Here is a 10,987-nt window from a genome sequence, read left to right on the forward strand (position 1 = left end):
ATTTAGTGTTTCTCGTAGTTTTTGTGACGTTGGATTAAATAATTAAGTCTGTAATAATGAGCTTTATTGCTGTTTGATGGGAACGTGTGTAGTAGGAGGGTTCATTTTTAGGTTCTAGACGTGTACAGGGTGAAGCCATCTACAGCACCCCTGGAGCCGAGAGAGTTAAGAGCCTCGCTCAAGGGCCCAAGAGAGGCTGCATGGCAGAGCCGGGATGGGCTGACACGGACGACCCTGTTCTGACCTCTTTTCTTTCCAGTGTAGTTTAATCGTGGAGAGTAAGTTCTGGTTCACTCGTAACCCTCTAATCCTGCCTCATGGTCCAGCGCTCAGTAAGACAGCACGTGGAAGATGATTCAGAATCTGAGATTGACCTTCAGAACAGGTTCACATCTTTAAATCTTCACATCGACCCAAAACCCCAATAAAAAAAACATATAAAATTGAAACAAAGCTCCAAATATCGCAAAGTTCAAACAGTAAGTGTATAAAGGACAATACAACCCCCCCCCCCCCCCCCCTTATAAAAAAAAAAAAGGGCATTTTAGATACAAAAACTGTCCTGTTTTTTGGAAACTACATGGTAAAAGTTTGTGGACACCTGATAATCCTTTTCTTAAGTCGTGAGCCGTGGTAGCTCAGTGGTTAGTAGGGATGTAACGATGCACCACAAGACATTTAAAAATTGGTGCACATGTGCCACGATTCGAATCGGTTATTCATTTAAGATGAATCGATATTCACTTTATACAGCAGAGAACGCTATTCACCTTGCCTGGTTGACGGCGCTTCACAAAGTTGCCAGGTAGGGGATTTTCCAGCCAAATGTATTTATGTAAGGATACTTTCTTTATTTGTATTATTCATTTATTTATTTATTATTGAATTCATGTGTTTTAGTTACAACAATCGCTAACAGGTGTAATAAATCAGTTATATGAAGCAGCAACGGTTTAGGGAAGGCCCTTTCCTGTTCTGTTTCAGCAAGAAAATCCCATTTTAAAGAATCCTGCTCAGAGCCCTCACCTCAGGTACAAATTCCCACAGACATACCGCTGAGCGGCTGTTGTTCTAGCTGAAATTATCACACAGCGTCACGCATTTGTTTTTTAAATGGGTCACATTCCGGTGTCCAAATACTTTTGGCCATATAGTACGTCTATAGACTTTATGCCCCTCCCTTAACTCAGGTATTTAAATACATAATTTATTGCTTTTATTATTCATTGATGTACAAATTTGAAAGTTAGTCAAGTTAGCTAGTCCCAATTCCTGTTCCTCACACCCCCGATTCACTTTTACCCTTCTCCACTGTAGCCGGCGTCTCGGGACTGGCGCTGCCCCTCTTCATCTCCAGCCCTTTGACCCAGGTGTAGGCGAACGAGCCTCCCAGTACCATCATGTTGCTGCTCCACCACAGCAGGCTCTTGTGCGAGTGCTCGATGGCCACGGCGATGACGGTCTGAGCGCAGGCCTTCGCCGTGCCCGACACGTTGTGCGTCAGAGGGCTGGTGAACTTGATCTGCAGTCCGGTCACGTAGCCGATGGCGAATCCGAAAAAGCCCCCGAGCACCATCATGCCCCAGAACTGAGCGTCCGCCAGGCGCCCGAACTGGAAGACGCGCTGCACCTCTCCGAACGCGATGATCAGGGGCAGGAAGAGCACGCAGGCGTTCAGGTTGTTGTAGTACGACAGTTTCCAGATGCTGCCGTCCACCACGGGCATCACTTTCTTGGTGTAGATGGCGTTCAGGGACACGAAGGCGCTGGCCAGGACGCCAAAAAACAGCCCCAACCAAGAGAGGGAGCCTGCGGCGTCCTCCTGATCCACGCCCAGCCAGAAACCTCCTGAGAAAGAACCAAACAAAACACACGTAATGTACAAACACACCGTGCAAATATCCACGTCACATTTACACACAGAATGTTCACACATGTTTAGACATGTCCAACTCCCCCAACCCCTGGCTGGCTGGCCAAAAAAGACCACAGACTAGAACACGTCCCCCTCTGAACCCCAGAACCTCTCAGGCTCTTCTTTTTACCAGCCAGTGGCTCTTTTTGACCAAAATAACTGCACATCTTGGTACCAGTTCTGTTCCGGCTTCAAAGAACCTTGGTGCTGTTCAGAGAACCGGCCCATGTTTGTGTTTGCACCGGTTTTTATCAGAACCGAGGATGCGTCATCAGCATGGTGGGTCCGGCTCTTCACTCAGACCTCAAACTCTGGCCTTAAGGGAACCGATCTGTTCTAGGGCAACAGGCCCATTTACTCACTTTTCTACTTCAACCTAGGGGCAATAAAGAGCAGCCAATCCACCCTCTGCTTGTTAGTGCAAGGTGGGAGAAAACAGGATTAGAAAACCCACATAGATTCAAGGAGAACATGCCAACTCCTCAGAGACAATCACCCATGCCCAGGATTAAAACCAGGTCCTCAATGATCAGCAAAAGGTTCAAGGGACCTGGGTTCAGTTCTAACCTGGGTTTCGACTGGGTTCTCTGTTTTCTTTCCACAGCTAAAAACAATGTGGTGGACTGGCTGTCCAGGGGGCATGACTTCCCTGCACCCGGTGTTTTCAGGTACCTTTGGACCCACAGCAACCTTGTCCAGAATGTTCATATTTGACATAGTGCTTGCATGGATGAAAAGAGGTTTAAAGGGGTGCCCAGGTGGGGCAGCGGGATATTCTGTTAGCACACCTTCACCTCCTCGGTTCGAGTCTTTTCATCCATATTGACAAATATTGACATTCTGGACAGGGTTGCTGTGGGTCCAAAGGCACCTGAAAACACCAGGTGCAGGAAAGTCAAGAAACCAGAGAACCCAGGTAAAACCCAGGTGAGAATTGAACCCAGGTCCTTAGAACCTTTTCCAGTCTACAAGCTGTGACCCTTATTGCCCTGGTGGGGTGGCACAAAGACCGGGCCTGGTTTCAATATGCCACCGGTTGGCTGGGCACCATCTAGTGGGCACAATTGGCAGTGCCTGCAGCGGACAATAATTGGCCACTGGGTCTGCTAGGGCGGGATGACCGGAAAGCACGGGTCGGAGCAGGCGTGAGCAGCAATATACCCTCCTCGAACGCAATCAGGGGTCCTCCAGCAGCGGAAGACAGATTAAAAATGCATAAATAAATACAAAAAGAGGTTTAAGGTGGCGCTCGGGGTCAGCGGGACTCACCCAGGATGATCCCGCAGCAGGACAGGGCGTAGAAGGAGGTGGTTTGTTTGAGGATGATGTAACTGAGGAGGACGTTGAACACCGTACTGAGCGACCGCCCCACCGTGTAGAAGGCCACGCCGACATACTTCAGGCACAGGTTGTTGAAGGCGATCATGCCGATGAAGACCACTGAGAGGGGCAGAACCTGGCGGGACACCTTCAGGTCCACCTTGATGGGCGGGAAGTCCACGTAGCCGGGGCAGAAGGAGGACACGAGGCTGAGGACCCAGCACAGACACACGCTCACCACGCACTGGAAGAAGGTGACGAAGAGCGGCGCGTTCAGCTCTTTGCTGTCCAGCAGGTGGTTGTTGAGGAACACCATGGTGATGGAGATGAACCAGTAGAGCGCCACCACGAAGGCGATCTTGATGGATTTGAGCATGAAGGGCTCCTCTTTCCCATCATGCTCCAGTGCATCTGAGCTGCTCAGAGCCATCCTTAAAATCCTGGAGCGCTTCAGCTGGACCCTGTTCATGATCACGATGGGGGGTAGGAACACACACACACACACACACACACACACACACACACACACACACACACAGAGAAATGATCAACTCATAAAAGCCGGTTCCACAGAATGCATTGTAACCACGGTTTGTGACGTCATCCCTCAACGTTTGATCTTTAGATCAAAGTGATTTCTGCACATCTGGGACGCGAGTATGTTTAAATCACCAATACTGCACTAACACAGTCGAGTAAAAACTGAAAAGACGAGCTGTATTTGTAGTCGAAAGCCATTCAGTCCCATCATGCACCACGAAACGGAAAAGGTGGACTATGTAAAGAAACAGGCTGCAGGGTTGCCAGATCCGCATTTTGATTCCCTATCGTATTTACTTATTAGGACTTTTACCGTCATGTTTTACTGCTTACACAAGATTCATCTCACACGCAGACACGGGGAGAACATGCAAACTCTACCGCCCCGACCGCTCCACCTAGGAATCAAACCCAGGACCTTCTTGCGTTGAGGCAACAGTGCTACACACCGTGCCCTATGGTACAACTTCGGAAGTGTGTTCGGAGTCCTGGCACACACTCAGAACTTGTCAATTCACCAACACCTAGGTTCAGTTTATCAGTAAACCCAAGTACCAGAAGGAAAAAAACTTAAAGAGAACATGACAAACTCTCCATAGAGAGTGAACACAGGCTAAGCTGGAGGCTGGGTTCAAACCCATCGTCCCATAAAAGATAAGTGGGTAAACTATGAAACTACAGCCACACTGATGTAGTCAGGCAGTTTCTTTAAACTTAAGCCTATTTTCGAAAGCAGCATCCAGGGTGGAGATACCTGCATGTAAAATGGACCATTATTTTATTCATTGCTACCGTAACAATACCAATTTCCTCTGGTGGAATAGTAAAAGGCTATCTTATCTTATGTTTAATACCTTTGTTTAAATTACTGTAGCATCAAAGCAGACTTAATTGTTAAAGACGTCCTACATACATCCACCTGTAAAGCATAAATAATTAGGAAATAGGAAAATGTAATTGTCAAACCTAATCTATAAATCTTAAATAAATGCATGAATGTATAAATCAGTGTGCATTTAAAGATCCAATTCGTTTGTATTGCTGATTTCTCCACATGGTCGTGTTTAGAAAAGTCACAGAAAATGGTGAAAACAACCTCTGAACCCACTTTAAACAGTCAGTAGTACACAAAGTGACTTATTGAGCAAGGTTGGGGGGTTTCATAGTATCTGGCAACCCTGATAGCTGCAGCCAGCTACTAGGGAAGCGGCACAGTTCGCTGTTAAAAACGTGATAAACTGTTATTGAAACACTGTTAAATTGTGAAACTGATATTAAATTAAAATTTTGCAAGTGACCCGTAGTAGATTATTACTAATACATAAAATAATTCATTTTGTTAATATAGAAAACGCGTCTTTCCAATGCATGTCATTTAATGTCATTAAAATAACTTACTTTTTAAGTTTAGCACTAACTTGATATACTGTATTGTTTACATTTAGAACAAGTGCCAGCACAGGCCAGTCTGACCAAATAAAATAATAAAGTTCGGATTTAAAGTAGTCCTCTACGTGGAAGCTACGTCACATTCTTTCCGCATGTGTCCCAATCCGCATCACAAACCCTACATAGTGTACTAGGTGTACTTGTTTATTTTTTCCTAAATCACGTAAAATTGAAGATCTGCTGCAGTAATAATGTCTTACTATTCTCTGCAGTAGATATGTCGAGATTCATGAGATCTAGAATGTGCTTAAATTAAACTAAGATATAAGGAATAGTTGACATGGTTCGATTTAAGACACGACCCGGATCCAAACGTCATTCACTGATTAAAAAAACAAAACCTCCGTTAGGTTGCAAATCAGTGCAGTTTACACACAACACGCGATTCTGTAATGCAATAAGCTGCTGTAATTATGTACAGATTAATATGGGAGTTTAATTTTTTTAATCAAAAAACGTGAAAATGTTGCATATAAATGTATGTAAGTTAGTGAACTGGACCTACGGCGCATGCGCATTACATATCCAGAGCGTTTGAAGCATACCTACCGTATTATTACTCATTAGTTACACTTTTTTACATTTAAACTTAATATATTAGGCTTATTATTATATAAGTAACCCAGTAACAATGATTTAAACATGTGACAAAATAACAAACGCACAAATAACACAAAAATAAGCTATCGTGGCATCCAATGTATTCAATTCAATTCTATGTTCTAAATCTAAAATAAAATACAGTAAATATGAGACATTAGTAATGGTTTAGGATCATATTACCTCTCCAGATACTATAGTTGGTCAAGGTGTGTGTCCGGATTTTCTGCACCATAAAACAGGGAAGTAAATCCTGAAACTCCTCCTCCAGACAGCAACAGGTGTACACGTGGTGCAGAACAGGTGGATTTACCTGTGCACAATTCACACCTGTACTGAAAAGACTCAGCTTTAGTGTATTGTAGCTGCACTGTATGTCCTGCACTGAAAACCCCACAACAAAATAAGAAGAAAGAGCTTCTTGATCAGGGTCGAGGTCTGCAGCAGTAGAAAAGATACTGCTAGACATGAATAGGAAGAAACGGGTGAAAATGCATAAATAGAACAACAATTTATATAGATTATTGTATTGTACTGTCATGTAAGATAAGTAAAGAAGCATGGTGAGGTGTAGAAAATGTATTCATATAGAGATACTAGCTAGACAGACAGACATAAATAGACAGACAGACAGACAGACAGGCAGATTATTATAGATAGATAGATAGATAGATAGATAGATAGATAGATAGATAGATAGATAGATAGATAGATAGATAGATAGATCGTTCAAACCCCACCCCTGACAGGTGGCCACTGTTGGGCCCCTGAGCAAAGCACTTAACCCTGAATTGCTTAGACTGTATACTGCAAGTTGCTTTGGATAGAAGTGTCCGCTAAATGCCAAAAATGTAAATAAATAAGCAGCTACTTTTTAACAAGACAACTAACAAATACAGTCATGGTCAGATAATTTCATTACTTTTAATTTAGCGTTCAGTAATTTGTGGGGACATCTAGATTCAGGTGTGTCATTTCCAAACCTACCTACCAAAATTCTCTTATTTTTTTAGTTTGATATATATCTGTCAATCTATCATTTAATTTACTGTCATTTAATTGCTTCCTTCAGTAGAAACCCCACAGTAAGGCGTATCTTCTAGACTTTGCCAAGCAATTTCGACTGAATGCAGCACCATCATGTTGTTGACAAGATTCCTGTGTTAGTACGTGTGTGTAAAAATGTTCACACTGTTTTAGAATCATCATGAAAAGACTTTTAAACAATGCGCAGTCTAGCCTGCTTGATTGTGCCACCCCTAATCTGATGGAGGACAGCAACAGACTATCTCACCCCCTCATACATGACCTTAGTTGCCAGTTGCCTCTTTCAACAGCGAGCCTCCATCCCTCCCTCCCTCAGACACATCCAGTTGCGTCAGATGGTTGATAGGGTGACACGGTGGCTAGGTGGGTAGCACTGTCGCCTCACAGCAAGAAGGTACTGGGTTCGATCCCCAGGTGGGGCGGTCCGGGTCCTTCCTGTGTGGAGTTTGCATGTTCTCTCCGTGTTTGTGGGTTTCCTCCGGGTGCTCCGGTTTCCTCCCAAAGTCCAAAAACATGCAAGTGAGGTGAACTGGAGATACTAAATTGTCCAGAACGGTGTGTGTTTGATATTAAACTTGCTGATCGCCTCAGTTCTGTGGTCGGACGTGTGTTTGAAGTAGAGAAGCTGAAGCATTCAAAACCAAAAACACTGTACCAGCTGTAAAGCACAGTGGCGGTAGTATCATGCTTTGAGGCTCTATGTTCGCCCCTGAGTACAAAGCTAGCTCTGTGAAGACGTGGTTTGACTCATTGTGTGCACAGGAGCTCCAGATGGTGAGCTATCGGCCTTCCTCAGGTGCAATACTACAGTATGCAGTAGTTCAGGATTGAGATCATACCTGAATTAAGGTGTAACTGTTATTTCCAGGAATCAATCAGGAAGAAATAAAATAAAATAACAATTAAGAATTTTAACCAATACAGTAACTAATCACGCCCACAGCCTTACCAGTAAGAAAATTAATCATGCAATGGTATTATTGTCACGTGATCTGACAGCAGCCTGTTTCACTTTGTTGTTATTGTTTGCTTTTTCTGACTCCAGATAGTGTGTTAGTGTGTGTTGTTGTGCTGTTGTGTTTTTAAACACCGTGTCCACTCACTGTCCACTCTATTAGACACTCTTACCTAATCGGTCCACCTTGTAGATGTAAAGTCAGAGACGATCGCTCATCTGTTGCTGCTGTTTGAGTCGGTCATCTTCTAGACCTTCATTAGTGGGCACAGAATGCTGCCCACGGGGCGCTGTCGGCTGGATATATATTTTATATATCTATATACTGTATATCTATATCTATTATATATATATATAGGAGTCCTAACCATTGAAGAACAGCATGAAAGGAGGTAACAAAGCATGCAGAGATACAGATGGACTACAGTCAGTAATTGTAGAAGTACAAAGTGCTTCTATATGGTAAGTGGAGCTGATAAAATGGACAGTGAGTGTAGAAACAATGTAGAAATGTGCATAATTTAGGCAGTCTAATAGGGATTAGAATCAGCATACGTAACCGACACGTTTACACGTGAGGAACCAAACACGGATGTGTCACGTACATGGTATGAACAGTATGGTAAAAAAAATAAAAATAAAATAAAAATCTATCAACACAATGAGAGTTTATACCGAGGATTACTCGTGTTATACCAACTCCACACCCACTAAACTGGTCATACTGGCACTATAGCTTATAATTGTAATTTCATCTTCACTGCAGACTGGGACAATACAGCAGGTGTCTGAGAGTGGCAGAATATGAGCAAAAGTTTGTGGACACTAAAGAACTGGACGTTTTTTTTTTTCAAACCCACTCGCTTTCAATCTGGCTTTAGATTTTTTTTGCCATATTTTCATAAAAAATTGACAAAAGTATTGGGACACCTGCCAATGAGCGTGATGGAAGTCCCATTTCAAAACCATTTGCACTTAAACTAAATGCAGCTTAATATCAATATCATTCACTCTTCTGGAAGAGTATCTGTGGGAATTTGTGTTTGTTCCGTCAGCAGAGTCAGTGAGGTCCAGCAGTGATATGAGAAGAGAAGGCCGTTTCACAGTAGTGTTGAGTTGGGTTGAGTGTTCACCAGGGTTTTGTGTAGGTATCTGGAGCTCTTCACAGAGCTCGCTTTGTACTCAGGGGCGAACATAGAGCCTCAAAGCTATTTGAATGCTTCAGCTTCTCTACTTCAAACACACGTCCGACCACAGAACTGAGGCAATCAGTTATGAACTACAGTCAAGGTTATTTCAGTCTCTAAGCCTCGTCCAGATAAGCAGCAGGATATTCTGCCAGCACATCAGTGCTTGGATTTTGAACTTTCCAGGTTCGAATCGCAGCTCTGCTACCGGTTGGCTGGGCGCCACCAGCGGGCACGGTTCGACAGTGCCTGCAGCAGACAAAATCATCCACTAGTCTGCTGGGTGGAAAAAGACAGGATTAAAAAGTGGGCGGGGTCTTCCGCGCCGTGTAAGGACACTGGTTAGTAGCCCGAGGCGCCTGTATAGAAGTGGAGAAACGTGGAGATCAGTGCGCGACTCTCCGCCTCACGCACCGATCCACCGAAGTACGGGCGAATAAGTGTTATAGCCCCGGGTGCTGAGCAACTGTGAGAATTAACGTCTCCTCCATGTTTGTACATCCGGAGTCGCTTTTACCACCTCACATGAAACAGTTTGTATCATTGGATGAGCTTTAAAAGGTTCAGAGGCACACCGGGTCAAACTTCAAACAGAATGTTTATTTTTATTTTATTTATTAGGATTTTAACGTCATGTTTTACACACTGTGGTTACATTCATGACAGAAACAGTAGTTACTCATACCACAAGATTTATCAGCACAGGAGAACATGCAAACTTCACACAGAAAGGACCCGAACCGCCTCACCTGGGGATCGAACCCAGGACCTTCTTGCCTTGAGGCGACAGTGCTACCCACCGAGCCACCGTGCCACCCCCAATCAGAATGAACTTAAAAAATCTTTTTTTGCTGTGTATCATGTGAATGTTCCCTTTAGCCTAAAGCTTGCTTGACTGTGTACAGCCAGAACTGTGTTCCATGAGGTAAAAATAAACACGTAACCTATTGAAAAGGCCTAGTAACAATATGTTATTGTTTATTTGATGCGAACTCACCCTCGGTCACCCCAAAGCCTGTCTGAACACGTCAGATTTTTTAAACTTTTTCTTTATCTTTCTTTTCTTTCTGTTTTTCTATTATTAAAACACGCATTATTGCACGTTATACAGTGTGCATCACATGCTATCATCATCAGGATGAAAACGTGACGTTTCCGAGCACGATGAACACAATAAACCTTTGTAGTGCGATTGTACTCAGTATGAATCAGGATTACAAGCTTCAGGTAAGAATTGCTTTAAATCTGATTAAACAGGGCGTGAGCGCGACAGATTCTGTAAATAACACACGGTGGCATTTGTGTGTGGAAGCGTCACGTGTGAAGAAACCGTACATGTATGTGTTTGTGTGAAAGCTGTTAAATGCCAGGTGGTGCCTCCTTTACCTGCGGCGCTGATACAATCACACCTACACATCTAATCTCACCACACCCACACCCACACATTTACACACTTGCTTTCATGGATTGCTTTAACATCATGTGACCACGTTTTTTTTATCTGAAACTAGGTGTCAGGTTCAGGTTGTTTTGTGTGTGAGGGTGTTGTATTTTATGTAATGTATTTTTTTTATTTAATATTCAGGTAATCTACTTGCATTCTGATAGTTTCGCTCACTTTCTTAACCGCTTATCCAATTAGGGTGGCGGGGGGCAGGGGGGGGGGGGGGGTGCTGGAGCCTATCCCAGCTTTTCAATGGGCGCAAGGCACACAGTAACACCCTGGACAGGGCGCCAGTCCATCGCAGGGCACACCCACCCACACATTCACCTACAGGGCAATTCAGTGTCTCTAATTAACCTGACTGCATGTTTTTGGACTGTGGAAGGAAACCAGAGCCACGGGGAGAACATGCAAACTCCACACAGAAAGGACCCGGACTGCCCCGCCTGGGGATCGAACCCAGGACCTTCTTGCTGTGAGGCGACTGTGCTACCCACCGGGCCACCGTGCCCCTAAATTGCTTAGACAGA

General features: G+C 44.0%; 1 protein-coding gene across 2 annotated transcripts; it reads right to left on the minus strand.

The window, feature by feature from the left end:
* Nucleotides 1-542: 542 nt before the first annotated feature.
* slc35c1 (solute carrier family 35 member C1) lies at nt 543-6,055 on the minus strand. 2 transcript variants are annotated; one of them, XM_063012848.1, is made up of 3 exons: nt 6,008-6,055; nt 3,185-3,696; nt 543-1,848 (listed from the first exon to the last, which is right to left on the minus strand). In XM_063012848.1, the coding sequence occupies exons 2-3, from the start codon at nt 3,663-3,665 to the stop codon at nt 1,280-1,282; spliced, it is 1,050 nt and encodes a 349-aa protein (XP_062868918.1). In that variant the 5' UTR covers nt 3,666-3,696; nt 6,008-6,055; the 3' UTR covers nt 543-1,279. The 2 variants fall into 2 exon arrangements, with proteins under 2 accessions (XP_062868918.1, XP_062868917.1); XM_063012847.1 differs by lacking the exon at nt 6,008-6,055 and having other exon boundaries at nt 3,185-3,974.
* Nucleotides 6,056-10,987: the final 4,932 nt, after the last annotated feature.

Source organism: Trichomycterus rosablanca, chromosome 17 (genome assembly GCF_030014385.1).
Source record: "Trichomycterus rosablanca isolate fTriRos1 chromosome 17, fTriRos1.hap1, whole genome shotgun sequence".
NCBI classification, from domain to species: Eukaryota; Metazoa; Chordata; class Actinopteri; order Siluriformes; family Trichomycteridae; genus Trichomycterus; species Trichomycterus rosablanca.